This window comes from Mesoplodon bidens, assembly GCF_964165515.1.
Source record: "Mesoplodon bidens genome assembly, chromosome: 1".
In the NCBI taxonomy this organism is placed as follows: domain Eukaryota; kingdom Metazoa; phylum Chordata; class Mammalia; order Artiodactyla; family Ziphiidae; genus Mesoplodon; species Mesoplodon bidens.
This window is the reverse complement of record NC_138176.1, coordinates 41,996,029-42,010,151: the sequence shown is the minus strand read 5'-3', so window position 1 is coordinate 42,010,151 and position 14,123 is coordinate 41,996,029. Positions and strand designations below refer to the sequence as shown.

The 14,123-nt window shown below is 35.7% G+C and overlaps 1 protein-coding gene across 2 annotated transcripts in view; it reads right to left on the bottom strand.

Moving 5' to 3' along the window:
- PRKG1 (protein kinase cGMP-dependent 1) overlaps positions 1-14,123 on the bottom strand; it is a 1,281,256-nt gene that overhangs the window by 152,056 nt on the left and 1,115,077 nt on the right. For both annotated transcript variants that reach the window (XM_081245892.1, XM_081245891.1), the window contains exon 8: positions 3,361-3,426. In XM_081245892.1, the coding sequence (XP_081102018.1) occupies positions 3,361-3,426 (66 nt within the window). The remainder of the gene's footprint in view (positions 1-3,360; positions 3,427-14,123) is intronic.

Genomic DNA, 14,123 nt, shown 5'->3' with positions numbered 1-14,123 from the left:
CCCATCACAAGGAGCTCTCCAAGACTTCACTAGGGCCTCATATTCCCCCACCCCCTGTTTTTTCTTTTTTTCTTCTTAACTCAATTTCTTGAAAGAAATAACCCTTTAGTCTCATTGCTCTCACTTCCTCAGTGCCCACTGACTCTTTGTAATCTGGATTCCATTCTCACCATTTTATTAATTTTTTTTTCTCCCAGGTTACTAAACCTATCGCCCTTTTCTCTCTATATATGCCTCTCACCTTCTCACTTGCATTTAATGCTGCTGATTATCCTTTTTCTCTTGAAATCTTCTCTTGGTTTCTGGGGCTTCCTACACTGCTCTGAGTGCTAACATTGCAGTTTTATTCACTGTTTTTCTTCCTCTGCCTCACTTTTAAATGTAAGAATTTCCACAAATTCTAAAATTGGTCTTCTATCTTCTCTATCCTTTCATGCAATTCCATCCAGTCTTATGGCTTCAGCTGTTAACTCTATGTCAGCAATTTTGTGTGTGTGTGTGTGTGTGTGTGTGTGTGTGTGTGTGTGTGGTATGCAGGCCTCTCACTGCTGTGGCCTCTCCTGTTGCAGAGCACAGGCTCCGGACGCACAGGTTCAGCAGCCATGGCTCACAGGCCCAGCCGCTCTGCGGCATGTGGGATCCTCCCAGACTGGGGCACAAACCCGTGTCCCTTGCATCAGCAGGCGGACTCTCAACCACAGCACCACCAGGGAAGCCCAATGTCAGCAATTTTTAAGTTAATTTTAAGTCAACTCTAATGAGTTATTGTCCCACATTTTCTACCTCCTGCAGGGCATCAGTTCCTAAGTGTCCAACTTGTATGTCAAATTTAGTGAAAAATCATTATGCCTCCCAAACTAATTTTTTTCAACATTCCTTCTAGATCTTCTTAATCCTGACTACACCCCTAATTTCTCCCTTAGCCTTCACATTCAGTCAAGTGTTAAGCCCTCTGGGTTTACCTCTTCATTCTAATGTATGCCTCCCATTAATGGTCTCGTGATCACCACTTGGATTTACAGACTGCTAATCAGATATTATGTCTCTATCCTCTCCCTCTAATTCATCTTACACAGCCTTCTCAGTGTTCTAGTGACACTATCTGGCTGCAGAGAACTGTTAAAGTCACCCTTCTCCCACTAGTTGGTAATCTTGGTGAACCAGCCCCTACATGTTTGTGAACATTTCTATCACACCTCCTCCAGCTACCTTTATACAGTCTCCCTTGAGCCAGTAGAAATGGCTCATAGTTCTATTCTGAGTACTGCTTATGCTATTCACTCTATTTATCTTGCTTCTCCTATACTTACAGATTTATCTAATAAAACCATTTATTCCATGAAGACTTCCCTGATTCTCCCCAGAAGTAGTCGGCTCCCTTCTCTGGACTCCCATGGTACACTGTGGACCATTCTTGCATTCTGCTTTGCATGACGGTTATTTGTATAAATGTCACAATTCCTCTATTAGAAGCTAACCCCCCAAACCAGGATCTGTGCTGCTCCTTTGATATTTCTCACAGCCCTTAACAATGCCTCGTATGTGCTACAGCCTCAGAAAAAATGTTAGTCAAACGAAAGAATGAACAGGTAATTGTTGTTTCTGGGAACCAGATGAAGAATATCTGTTTCAGAAATATTCATGGATATAGCTATCATTCTGCAATGATGCTACTGCTCTGGTTCTAGAGATCCAGCACAGAGGGGCATGCAAAAGTGAGATTTGTGAATCAAGTGGGATTCTTCTATGTCCAGAGCCCCCTGAGCTCAACATTCAACTCCTTCATTCTGAACTGATCATATCTGCCCCTCAGTTTCATTCCACACTGACATTCACAGCCTATTCTAGCTCTAATGGCTCCAATGAAATGGATGGTTTATGGTTCTTCTCTTGAGTCAGGCAATTGGCTTTTGTGATAAATGTATCCACATACACAGCAAAGAGAAAACATCTGGAGGACTGCTTCCAGACAGTAGACATGCATTTTACTCAGGCTATTGGAGAGTCAATAATCTGATATTTGTAGTTTAACCTGTAAAGCATTCAGGTAATGGGGCTAGCAAGGCAAAATAAACAGAAGCAACAGGGAGCAGCATCACTGAACAAACTTTTAATGGCCCTAAATATGCCTATGTCTAGAACTGATGCTTTCTCCAGAAGTGTCTTCCTAAATGCTTCTGTTTTAGAAATTTGGGGACAGAAGAATAGAGGAGAAAACTAAAACATGCTCAAGGAATAGTCCATTTCCTAGTAACAATAATAATAATAAATTTATATTATATAAACATAAAATAATTTATAATTATTATAAAATATACTATAAATATTTTATAAATTATAAAATATAATTGAAAAATATGAATAATTATTATTTAAAAAATTTACATGAATAGCATTGTTCATGTGTCTCCTGGGTAAAGACCACTTGGGTACATGCTTTTCTTTTTTATTTTTTTTAAACATCTTTATTGGAGTATAATTGCTTTACAATGGTGTGTTAGTTTCTGCTTTATAACAAAGTGAATCAGCTATACATATACATATATCCCCATATCTCCTCCCTCTTGCGTCTCCGTCCCACCCTCCCTATCCCAGCCCTGTGGGTGGTCACAAAGCACCGAGCTGATCTCCCTGTGCTATGCAGCTGCTTCCCACTGGCTATCTATTTTATATTTGGTAGTGTATATATGTCCATGCCACTCTCTCTCTTCATCCCAGCTTACCCTTCCCCCTCCCCCTGTCCTCAAGTCCATTCTCTACGTCTGCATCTTTATTCCTGTCCTGCCCCTAGGTCCTTCATAACATTTTTTTTTTTAGATTCCATATATATGTGTTAGCATACAGTATTTGTTTTTCTCTTTCTGACTTACTTCACTCTGTACGATAGACTCTAGGTCCATCCACCTCACTACAAATAACTCAGTTGCATTTCTTTTCATGGTTGAGTAATATTCCATTGTATATATGTGCCACATCTTCTTTATCCATTCATCTGTCAATGGACACTTAGGTTGCTTCCATGTCCTGGTTATTGTAAATAGAGTTGCAATGAACATGCTTTTCTCATGTGTTCTCATCAATCCTCATGATATCTCTATGATGTTGTATTATCTCCAGTTCCCAAATGAGCTGAGGTGAAGTTCATAGTGGTTAAATACCTTGTTAAAGATCACAAAGTTGGAATGGCAGAGTGAGCCACTTCCAAGAACAACAGGGAATACAAATCAAATATAGAACTCATTTTAAATTAAAAGATATAAAACAGGTATTAATAGCTCTATGAAGTGATGTCTAATTCCAGGAACTTACGTGTGTCACTGATATGAGTGTGCAATATGCATAAGAAAGCAAGGCACTTACTCTCTGTCGATCACAAGGCAGGTTACAGCTTCTGCAGCAATTACGTTTGCTGTTCTGACATCTTCCCTATACAAAAAATAGAGAGAGATTGAAGTAAAACACCCTTTAATATCAAAGAAAAGTGTTCATTATAATTAATGCAAGACACATATTAAATTATGTATACTCTTCTGATTTTTGCACTTCGAGATTTAAGCTTTGTTAATGTTTCAAATTTCTTTATCCTGAGGAACCATATTACTCTTGTCATTTATCACACAAATCTTACAATTATAATCTAGTAGTTATAATTTTCAAACTTAAAGTTTCACTTATACAAATGAAACAAAATTTTATATCATCATTCCCTATGCTAGTTGGGAAATTAATGAATTAATTGGATGATGATAAAGACAGTAATGAACGTGAATAGGTAAACTTTTTAAAAGACCTGAAGATATAATTCTGGAAACTTGAGTATCTAATCCATTTGTGTATGAATTTATCATTATTACCCTGAGAATAATGGACCTGTTTTAATCATTTTCTTACTTTGGAGACCCTGTACTTATGTGACCAATCTTTTGGCAACTTATAATAAACAGTTATTCACCTATACCAGAGCTTACGGTTGTTCAAGAACATTCAACAAATCTTAACCACTCTGATTGAAATACGTATATACATACTGTTCCTTTATAAGCATCTAATTGGTCACTGCAGGAATACCTATCAACCTCTGAAACCTTTATAAATCTGCCATGGTATCTCATCTTATCCAGTGGTCAAAGGTGGTAAATTAACATTCACATTTCGTTTTGAGCTACTAAAAATTTAATAGTACCACTGTCATGGAAACATTGTTATACTTGAAACACTCTGTTTCCTAGTAAGGTAAAATTTCTAAGCTAATATAATTAATGATAAATATAAGTTTGAAATACATTACAGAGATATGTATATAGGAAATAATACGGTGTTAATAACCATCTAAAAATCATAATTGAAACATCATATGTCTCTAATATCAGGCTTCAAAGTCTTGAAAATAAAGATTTTCCCAGTGGATTTTTATTTTTTCAAAATACACTAAGTTCTCACAGATACTTCTGAACTATATTTTTCCATTGATCCTTTTGTCTTTCACTGTTGCTACGTGATGCTGCTACCACTACAGTTGCTTTATAGTAACTATTAGTATTTAGTATTTGGAAAAGCAGTTTCCCTTACCAAAATTCTTTTTCAGAAATATCTTGATGATATTCTTAAGCATTCATATATCATAAAGATTTTAAAATCATTTGTCCACATCTAAAGAAACCCACATTGGGATTCTAGTAGAGTTGTATTACATTTTTACATTGATTTCAGAAGAAGAACTTTGATTATATTAATTTTCCTTGCAAGAACACAGCATGACTCTACACTTGTTCAGATCTAGTTTTATGTCTTAATCTTTCTTAATCTTTTTCACTTAATCTTTCTTAATCTTTTTCCTAGCATTTTAAAAAAAGGTATTCTTAGGTGTTTCATATTATCAGTTTCTCTTATGGCATTCCTTTTCCATTTCTGTTTCTCATTGGTTATTGATATTAAAGAAAAAAACTATTGATTATTGTATATTTTTAATCTACCTACCATACAAAGTTCACTTCTGATTCTAAAATTTCTATTTCAGTCTCTTCAATTTCCAGTATGATCCTCCCAGTGCCCCCCCCCCCCACATCCTCCACCTTTCAGCCAAACTGGCTCCTCTAAACGACTGAACACAAGATCTCCTTCTTGTCATGAGTTCTTCTTACCAAGCCTTCCCTAAGCCTAGGAACTTCCTTTCCAACTCCTTGACCAGTTCACACCCGCTTACCCTTTAGATCTCGGCTTAGGTGCCCCTTTCTTCAGGGATGCCATGCTGAATTAACTAGGTTGGGTTCCCTATTTATCTGTTCTCATGGCCTTATGTACCTCTCCATCCAAGTACCTATCACGGTTTATAATTTATGCATTTGTTTGTTGGTTAATGGCTCTATCCTCCTTCCACTAAATGTTATGAAGGCAGGGTCCATGGCTAGTTTTGCTCCCCATTTTATACTGAATGGCTGGAACAGATGAGTTGCTTAGTAAGTGTGTGAATAGGAATCTTGAAACCTTGGGAAGAATAGAGTTCAGGCTTTGGAGTCACACTATCTCAGTTTTAGAAAACATGCTTTATGAAAGCCTCAATTTCCTCATCTATAAAAATGGGAATGATAACAGTGCCCATTTAATGGTCTTAAATGCAATAATGATGTTTTTCACAATGTCTAGCACAGAGAGAGCAGTGGGTCCTGCCGTTCATTACTTCTAATTTTTCTCATCACCAATACTGTCTTTGTGGAGGTGCTGTCTGGTATTTTATGAAATGCTACTACCCAAGAACAAAGTGAGGATTTTCTTTCTGTTCCATAGAAATAGATAATATATTTTCAAGTCCATTATTATTTCTATGTAGTAATTTTTGGTGAAGTGGACACAACAGACAGAAGTCATCAGTAATGCCCATCAGGTGCCTTATAAATTGTATGAATGACTTATTTCTTAGGAGACTGCTCATGGCAGCATATGTTACTGCAAATTGCTGTCAGTGTATTTTTTAAAAGTCTATCACAGCTTTATAGAAAACTAACTTTCCCTAAAATATATTTCTACCTTGACAACTTAAAATTGCCCACAGAGTCTTTAAAAATGTAATATGTGAAAAATAATGCTTCATTTGCAACATATTTTCCATGCATATGAATTTTTAAGAAATGCTTTCATCACAAATGTCCAACATTTTAAAACTGTATCATATATCTGGTCTAAATTGGATATACTTTCAAAATAAATTCAATTTCCTTGGAACAAAAAAAATACATAGGTATTTTAAAATGTAGATGGTGAAAAATCAAAGATCAGAAGTGACATAGTCAATAGAAATTGAGAATATTTTATTTTAAAAAAGGAAAATTTGTAAGTTATGGCCTACAATCAGGCTCAGTACCTAGTAATGTGACATGTATCAAAACAAAAAAGATGCATAACATGGAGAAAAAAACAGCATATTAAACAGTGGATTGGGCTTCCCTGGTGGCGCAGTGGTTGAGAATCTTCCTGCCAATGCAGGGGACACGGGTTCGAGCCCTGGTCTGGGAAGATCCCACATGCCGCGGAGCAACTAGCCCCGTGAGCCACAAATACTGAGCCTGCGCGTCTGGAGCCTGTGCTCCGCAAAGAGAGGCCGCGATAGTGAGAGGCCTGCGCACCACGATGAGGAGTGGCCCCCACTTGCCGCAACTAGAGAAAGCCCTCACACAGAAACGAAGAGCCAACACAGCCATAAATAAATGAATAAATAAATAAAAATTAAAAAAAAAACAACAGTGGATTATAATATTTGCCATCTATTGAGCATCTAGTATATATCAGGAACTATATCAAACAATCTGCACAAATCTCAGTTAATGCATATAACAGAGGGTGGGTATTTTATCTGAAATTTACACTTGGGGATAAATGTTATATAATACACCAAAAGAAAGACATAGCTAATGAGTCGCAGTCTTGGTATTTGAACAAAGAGCTGTCTGGCTCCAAAGCCCATGTTCTCTTCTAACAGTTCACTGCCTATACCCTCTGCTATAAGATTTTAAATTGACAACTATTCTAAATTCATTCTACAGCAGGATGACATCTGAGCAGTAAGCACTCATAATGTCTCTCTGCCCATCAGTATAAAAATTATATTGAACTATTTTAAAAAGCAGCATTAATATGTTTATGGGTGTCCAACTGCAAAGCTAAATCAATAAACCATTTTGATTCTCAGATTATTAGAGTTCCTATCCATAGTATGTCATAGCCCTGCTATGTTGCTTTATAACATTATATAACAATAGAAAATCATCCAATGCCAAGTTCATTCAATGCCAAACTCATGTTGCCATTACAATGTTATTGCATTTCTACTTAAGATGTTTAATGCCACTATGCCTGCCTATGCAGGTGTCTGGAAATGCCGTCCCTGCGTACCTAGAGAGCTTGCTCCTGGAAAAATGCTAACTGACCTAGTATTGACATATATTAATCCCTTATTTTAGGAGAGATTGTAGAAACTTCTGATGAGAGAATATATTTATATAAGCTGACAATACTGTGACTTACTGTGTGTGCTTATTTCCTTTATAGGACCAAGGACCATGGTAAAAGCAAATATCACTTGGACTGAGATATGAAATATTAAATACTCATAAAACAGGGATGTCCTAATAGCTCCACAGCTATGTAATGTATCTACATAGCTGTTATGATACTGGTTTCACAGAACATGTGCCAAGGTAGCAGGGGCTTCATGTAATACTAGTTTAGACATGGGGAAAAGAAGAGGGAGATAATGTTCCTTTTTAAAAACTGAGCTTTCCTTTAGTTTTACTTTTTGGCATATCAGGGTGTTTGATAATTTCTAATAGAATAACATATGAGACTTTGAAAAAACATTGGCAAGAGAATTTTATAAATAGAATTTTAAGATAATGTCTAATATACTTAAAACTTTCACCAAACACATATTGCCTCTGAGCACAGCACACTTCTTTATAGGAGGTAAAGCTCCATGTATCTACGTAACAGTCCAGGTCTAACATGCACATTGTCTTTAAAAATAGAAATCTCATATTCATTCATTTCTGTACCTGTATATTAGTTTATTTCAGCATGACAATTAATAAACATGTACTACTGCAGAAGTAGCTACTGTTTGGCAAATTAACAGATATTTCACAAACTTGCCATTGATTAATGAACAAAAGCTATGCAGTTTAGTAGTGTTCTTTCTTTAAGCATTTTTGGAGGAGTTAGAAATTCCTTTCAATGAAATCATAGAGCATGAAAAAATATCCAAAAATATTTGTAAATACGGTTTTCTGTGCACTGACTCTGATATTCTCTGAACTTCATCACTGGAATCTTCATCATCACTGTACCCCAAAGTAGAGTCGCTGTCAGTATCTGAATAATCCATAGCAAGGGTTTACATTGACTCTTCTCTTTCTGAAGCAATTCTCTCATGTCTCATGGCTGCTAGAGAACTCTATAGTGCATTGATATCTCTCCGGGAACACAGAGTGTACGAGGCCAAAGCAGAACAGTTTACGCAAAGTAACTGTTCCAGGAGAGGCTCTCCCTTTTCAGCTCTAGAGCAGTGTGACTGCTGTCATCAGAGTCCTAGCATTCCCTCGGTGCCAGCCTTGATGGAAAGTGACACTACTCCAAGCTTGACAGCTTACAGCAACCATGGGTCAGAGCCCTTCATTCTCATTCAAGTGCAACAGGCAATGTCCACAGTTAAATTTAGGACAAAATAAATGCTTTTCATCTCAAAAGCAAAGGCAATCATACTACAACACATAGGATGTTCAAAACTGATAGGCTATGACAAGCATCCAAGAGCCACTTGAAATTAGACTTTGAATTAATTATGAACTAGAATTGCAGAGTTTGTGGCAAATTCAACTGTGCTATTTGAAAGTTTGGTCCCAGAGGAGGTAAGTGTCATGAAAAAAAAGATGCATCAGGCCATTCACCGACCCTACTTCCTATTTAGTCATGAAGTTATTCTAACATGATTTATAACTCCCACACTCCAATAGAATACATACACTAAGAGTAAAATGAATTAATGCAAATAAACACTTGTCTTCTAATCAAGCTTGGCATAAAGTAAGCAACCAATAAATGTTAACTATCATCATCATCATCATTGTTGTCACTTTAGGATCCTCTGACATCTAGAAACCATATTACCCTTCTGGATAGAGTTCTGCTGAGGAAACCTCCTTTCTTAAAATTCTATTCTAAATCAGTCTCCCAATTGTTTTCTGACGCTACCTTCTCAGTTTGTTTTCCTGAATCCTCTTCCTTGGTTCACTAGAAAATAGGTGTTTCTCCAAAATTCTTTTTTTTGGCCTTCTTTTTGATTGTTTCAACTCTTCTTATTGGGGAACTCTCACATAATCCTATGGCATCAGCTGTTAGTTTTATATTAATGACTTTTAAGTCTTCATTTCTAACTTTACCTTTCTCCTACTGGACACCCTTGTCTGAAAGTTCCATTGCAACCTCTAATTAAAACCTAACTCATTTTCTTTTAACCTCAAAACCACTGTTTTCCTTGGGTTCCCCATCTGGGTAAATGACATCACCATTCTTGCATTTGCCTAGGCTCAAAAGATTAGATTCATGTTTTTACTCTCCTTTCTCCATCACTGTCTATGATTGATTATACTAGTTCTATCTTTGTCTTATCTCTTATATCCATCCTTGCTTTGCATTCTCATAGCCGCTGCTTTACTTTGGGCCTTCACCATCTCCATCCTGGAACGCTGATCAGGCCTTATAACTGACCTCCTTGCCACCACTTTCTCCCTCCTCAAAGTCATATCTCACTTTGCTGCACATTTTCAAATGTAAATCCAGTCATGTCAGTTCTTTGCATGAGAACTTTCAAAAGAAAAAAGAAAAGTTTCTATACTGTCATTTAGAGTTTGAGGTCCTCCACTAACTGACCTCTCACATTTCCAGGCACTGTACAGACGATCCTCTGTTGCACCTGCAACAAATAACTATTTCCTTAAGATACGCCAGCTATCATCTCCATGCCTGTGCACATGCAGGTGGCTCCTCCAAGAACCGTTTATTCCAGTTCAAACTTTCATCCATGAAAACTTCCATGATTTTTCAATAGCATTTTAAAGGGAAAAAAATCCACATAAGAAATATGTCTACATACTAATCATGGAAAAAAATATGTAGTTAAACAAGCAAAAAAGAGAGAAAATAGAAAAATACTATAATATCATCTGCCAGGAAATAACTAAGGTTAACACCTTGGTGAATATCTTTCAAACACTTTATTATTCTTAAGTATTCACGTTTCATGAATATAATGTCAAAGTTTATTTTAACAAATATTTACTGAGGGCTATTATATTCTGAATGTCTGAACCTTATGGTCTAGTTGGGACAGAAGTTAAATTAGTATGCAAAAAAATGCTGATCAAATAGCATGCAAACAGAGATCTAATAGAGAGGATGCCATTTTGCAATTCAGAGGACAGACAGCATTTTTGAGGACATTAAAAATTAAGATCCCCCCCCCAAAATGAGTTGAATTAGCAAGATGAGTCAGGGAAAGAAAAACATGCAATAACCCTGAGGTAGGAAATAACTTATTGTAAAACAAAGAAGGTTGAAATTCAAGGATAGAGTAAAAGAAGGCAGGGGCCAGGAGAAACCAGAAAGGAAGGCAGGGTCCCATCATTCAGATCCTGTAGACTAGTCCAAGGATCTACTTTTCAAAAGAGATTGACTAAGGGAAATTTTTTCCTTTACCATATTAATAAAATCTTAAAATTTAGGTGGAAAGCACAAACAGAGGAAACAATTTGCATGAAATAAAGTATTGAGGAAATAATTTTAGATGAGTCATTTTAAAACACTGATGTCCTTTACACTTATTAAAGTAAATGTTACTGTATGGAAATCCATATATTAAAGAATATATCTAAATAGAAAATATGATCTCTGCCGTTTAGAACCTTCCAATGTAGAATATAGGAGTAATGAAAAAACAAGTGCATAAAAATCAATGTATTATCAGGAATATTTGTCAACTCATGACGAACAAAGACTCGAATTTGAACTAGATACATTTTCCAGAGTCCACCCAAGGCAGTCTCTGCTTTTTCATTGATAAGAGGGACTCATAACATGACCTCAAAGAGGATGTTTCTCTAGGCAGAGCAATGATAAGTGTTACCAATAAAGTAATTCAAAAGTTTATCCTTTCTGGTAACATAGGTGTATATTTCCATTCACTGCATTAATTCACTTTCTGAGAGAATGCAAAACCTTTTGGATCTACACCCATGCAAGGTCACAATAAATAGAGTGATGAATTTGGAAAAACTCAATTTTCACATTCCTTTTTCATATTACTTCTGCTGGGTTGATGGCACAGTGAATTTTTGATGTGACTTATGAACTCTGCATTCTATGGCATGCTTCAATAACAATGAGCATAGACATTTATTAGATTGAACCAAAGAGATTGCTGTTTTTGCAGGTTAAAATGGCCAATTATTGGCAATTTCATGTTTCAACCTAATACATGGAATTAGTGTAAGTGAAAGGGGATGGAAAAACAATGGCAGAGGGATATATATTGCTATTTCTTTTCTGTTGTGCTCCCTTTGTGCCATAAACAGAACTGACTTCAGCAGTAATCCATACTGCTTCCATATTCCATATGTGATTCCTCTAAATGTTGACATGATTGATGGCATTTGCTCTTCTATCTAGTCATTAAAGATAATTTTCTGTCCATTCTATTGTAACTACGATAAGAACCACAGAAGAAATTCTGAGCCCTAGTGTTTTGCTGTTGTTATTGTTGCTAGAGTACAAATGGTATTTACTTTGTGCTCTGGCTTCAAATATTAAACTCTTTGGTAGAGTCTTACAAATTTAAAGAATGTCTCCCTAGAGTGTATTTCATGGAAAGAAGAGTTTGTTGTTCTCATTTATTCCTTATTATTATTTTATTAGTTGTTCAGAAGTACAGATTTAGATATTACATTGCCATTGTTTTCTTAGGGGCCTATTTGGTCTATTTCTGAATGACTTACAGGTATTTTCATTGAAGAGGAAAAAAGAAGAAAGAATTTTACTCTAATTAAAATTTTAAAAAAAGCAAACCTGGAGTACATTATAATAGATGTTCTATTCATTTACTCAAGTCAAACACTCACTTTCTTCTTAACACTATGCTTCCTCTTCTTTGAACCAGACTTCATAATATAATATGGATTAAGAGATCAATAAATCTAATAGCTGTTTTTTCTTTTCAGATAATGATGCATGTAATTTTGTAATGTAATTGGCCAAATAAATTTGGAATTTCAGGAGAAGACATTAATAGACAAATTATTTCATGGGTGTTTCATGTGTCATGAGTACTTTCAAGAATAAAATAATGCATGGTATTTTCCTTTTTCTTTGTCTCATCTGTATTCCACAGAGCTGAAAACTGATTCTTCAATTGTTTTCCTATTTTTAAAATAGAGGAAAAAACATATTCAAATGATGACTGGTAAAAACGTACTAAAACTTCAACTGATGCATGTTTGAAATGAATGTTAATTTCCTTGGTCACATATTTCAAAGGATTATTGCCTTTATAAAGTGCCTTCAAGCCAGGAGCGTGTCCTTTCCTATAAAGAATTCTAGACAACATGCCAGAAGAGTGTCTCCTATTTTTTGTTCAATTGCCAACTTAGTGGGTGACCTTGAGAAAATGTCCCATTCTCTGTTTCATTTTTCAGATGTGAAATGATGATTGAAATCACTGCTCTGTTCTCCTCTGTAATTAGTTTTACCAACATGGAACACTTTTTAAAAGTTCTAATAATTATTATGGTTTTCAATGCTCCTGAGACAATTCATCCCAAATTGAAGGATATTTCTTTAGATAAAAAAAGGCATCATTATGCTGTAATTATGATCTACCATCTGAATATGTAAGAGGAATATTAAGGCATAGATTTTCACAGTAACATTTTTTATCTGTGACTAAAAATGTATTTTCACATAGAAATCAGACATGTTCATTTGAAACAATAGAGTCTCATGATCAGAAGTCAAGAACTATGTAATAAATGTTTATAAAATTATTTTGACTGGTAAAAATTATATTGAGATTTTAATTGGGCTCTTTTAGGGAAGAGAAATATCTAGAATTTTAAAATAAACTGTAAAAGATCGCTTTCTTTTGGTACTTGCTTGTCAAATATTTCATATTTTGCATTATTTGAATAAAGAGCTAGCTCTCTAAACAAAATTCTTCAATTAATCTAATATGCTATAATTTCATCCAAATCAAAGATTAACTTTGAATCAAAAATAAACAGAAGAAACTTTGAACCAAAAATAAACAGAAGAGCCTTCCCTGGTGGCGCAGTGGTTGAGAGTCCGCCTGCCGATGCAGGGGACATGGGTTCGTGCCCCGGTCCGGGAAGATCCCACATGCCGTGGAGCGGCTAAGCCCGTGAGCCATGGCCGCTGAGCCTGCGCGTCCGGAGCCTGTGCTCCGCAACGGGAGAGGCCACAACAGTGAGAGGCCCGCGTACCGCAAATAAATAAATAAATAAACAAACAAACAGAAGAAACAACTTAATGGATAAAGAAAGGAAAGTCATGGCTATGTGTATAATAAGGCCAATTTGAATAAAAAGTGCTAAAGTCAAACCACTGCATACAATTTAAACTCTTCAGTTGGCATTGGTTAGAAAAAACAAACAAGGTATTGAATTTATTACAGTGAGAGAAATGCAAATGCATGTGGATACACTACTGGTAGGAAAATAATCTAGTATAACCTTTGCACACAATTCAGCTTTGTATAACAATTTAGCACTATTTTTTAATATTTTTCTTGCAATTATTTCTCTCACATATGTATTCATGGCTTGGGGAAATAATTACATTAACAGGATGTTACAAGAGCATTGTGTGTAATAATGTTGGAAATAACCTAAATATCTACCAATGTAGAATTGACTAAATAAAATTTTCTACAATAAGACAAGGGAATATTAAAAAAAAATTAAAAGAACTGAAGAGAACCTATATGAATATGATCTCCAGGATATCTTGAGTGAAAAGACCATAGTGCAGAACCATGTATAATATGCTTTCATTTATATAAATTACAT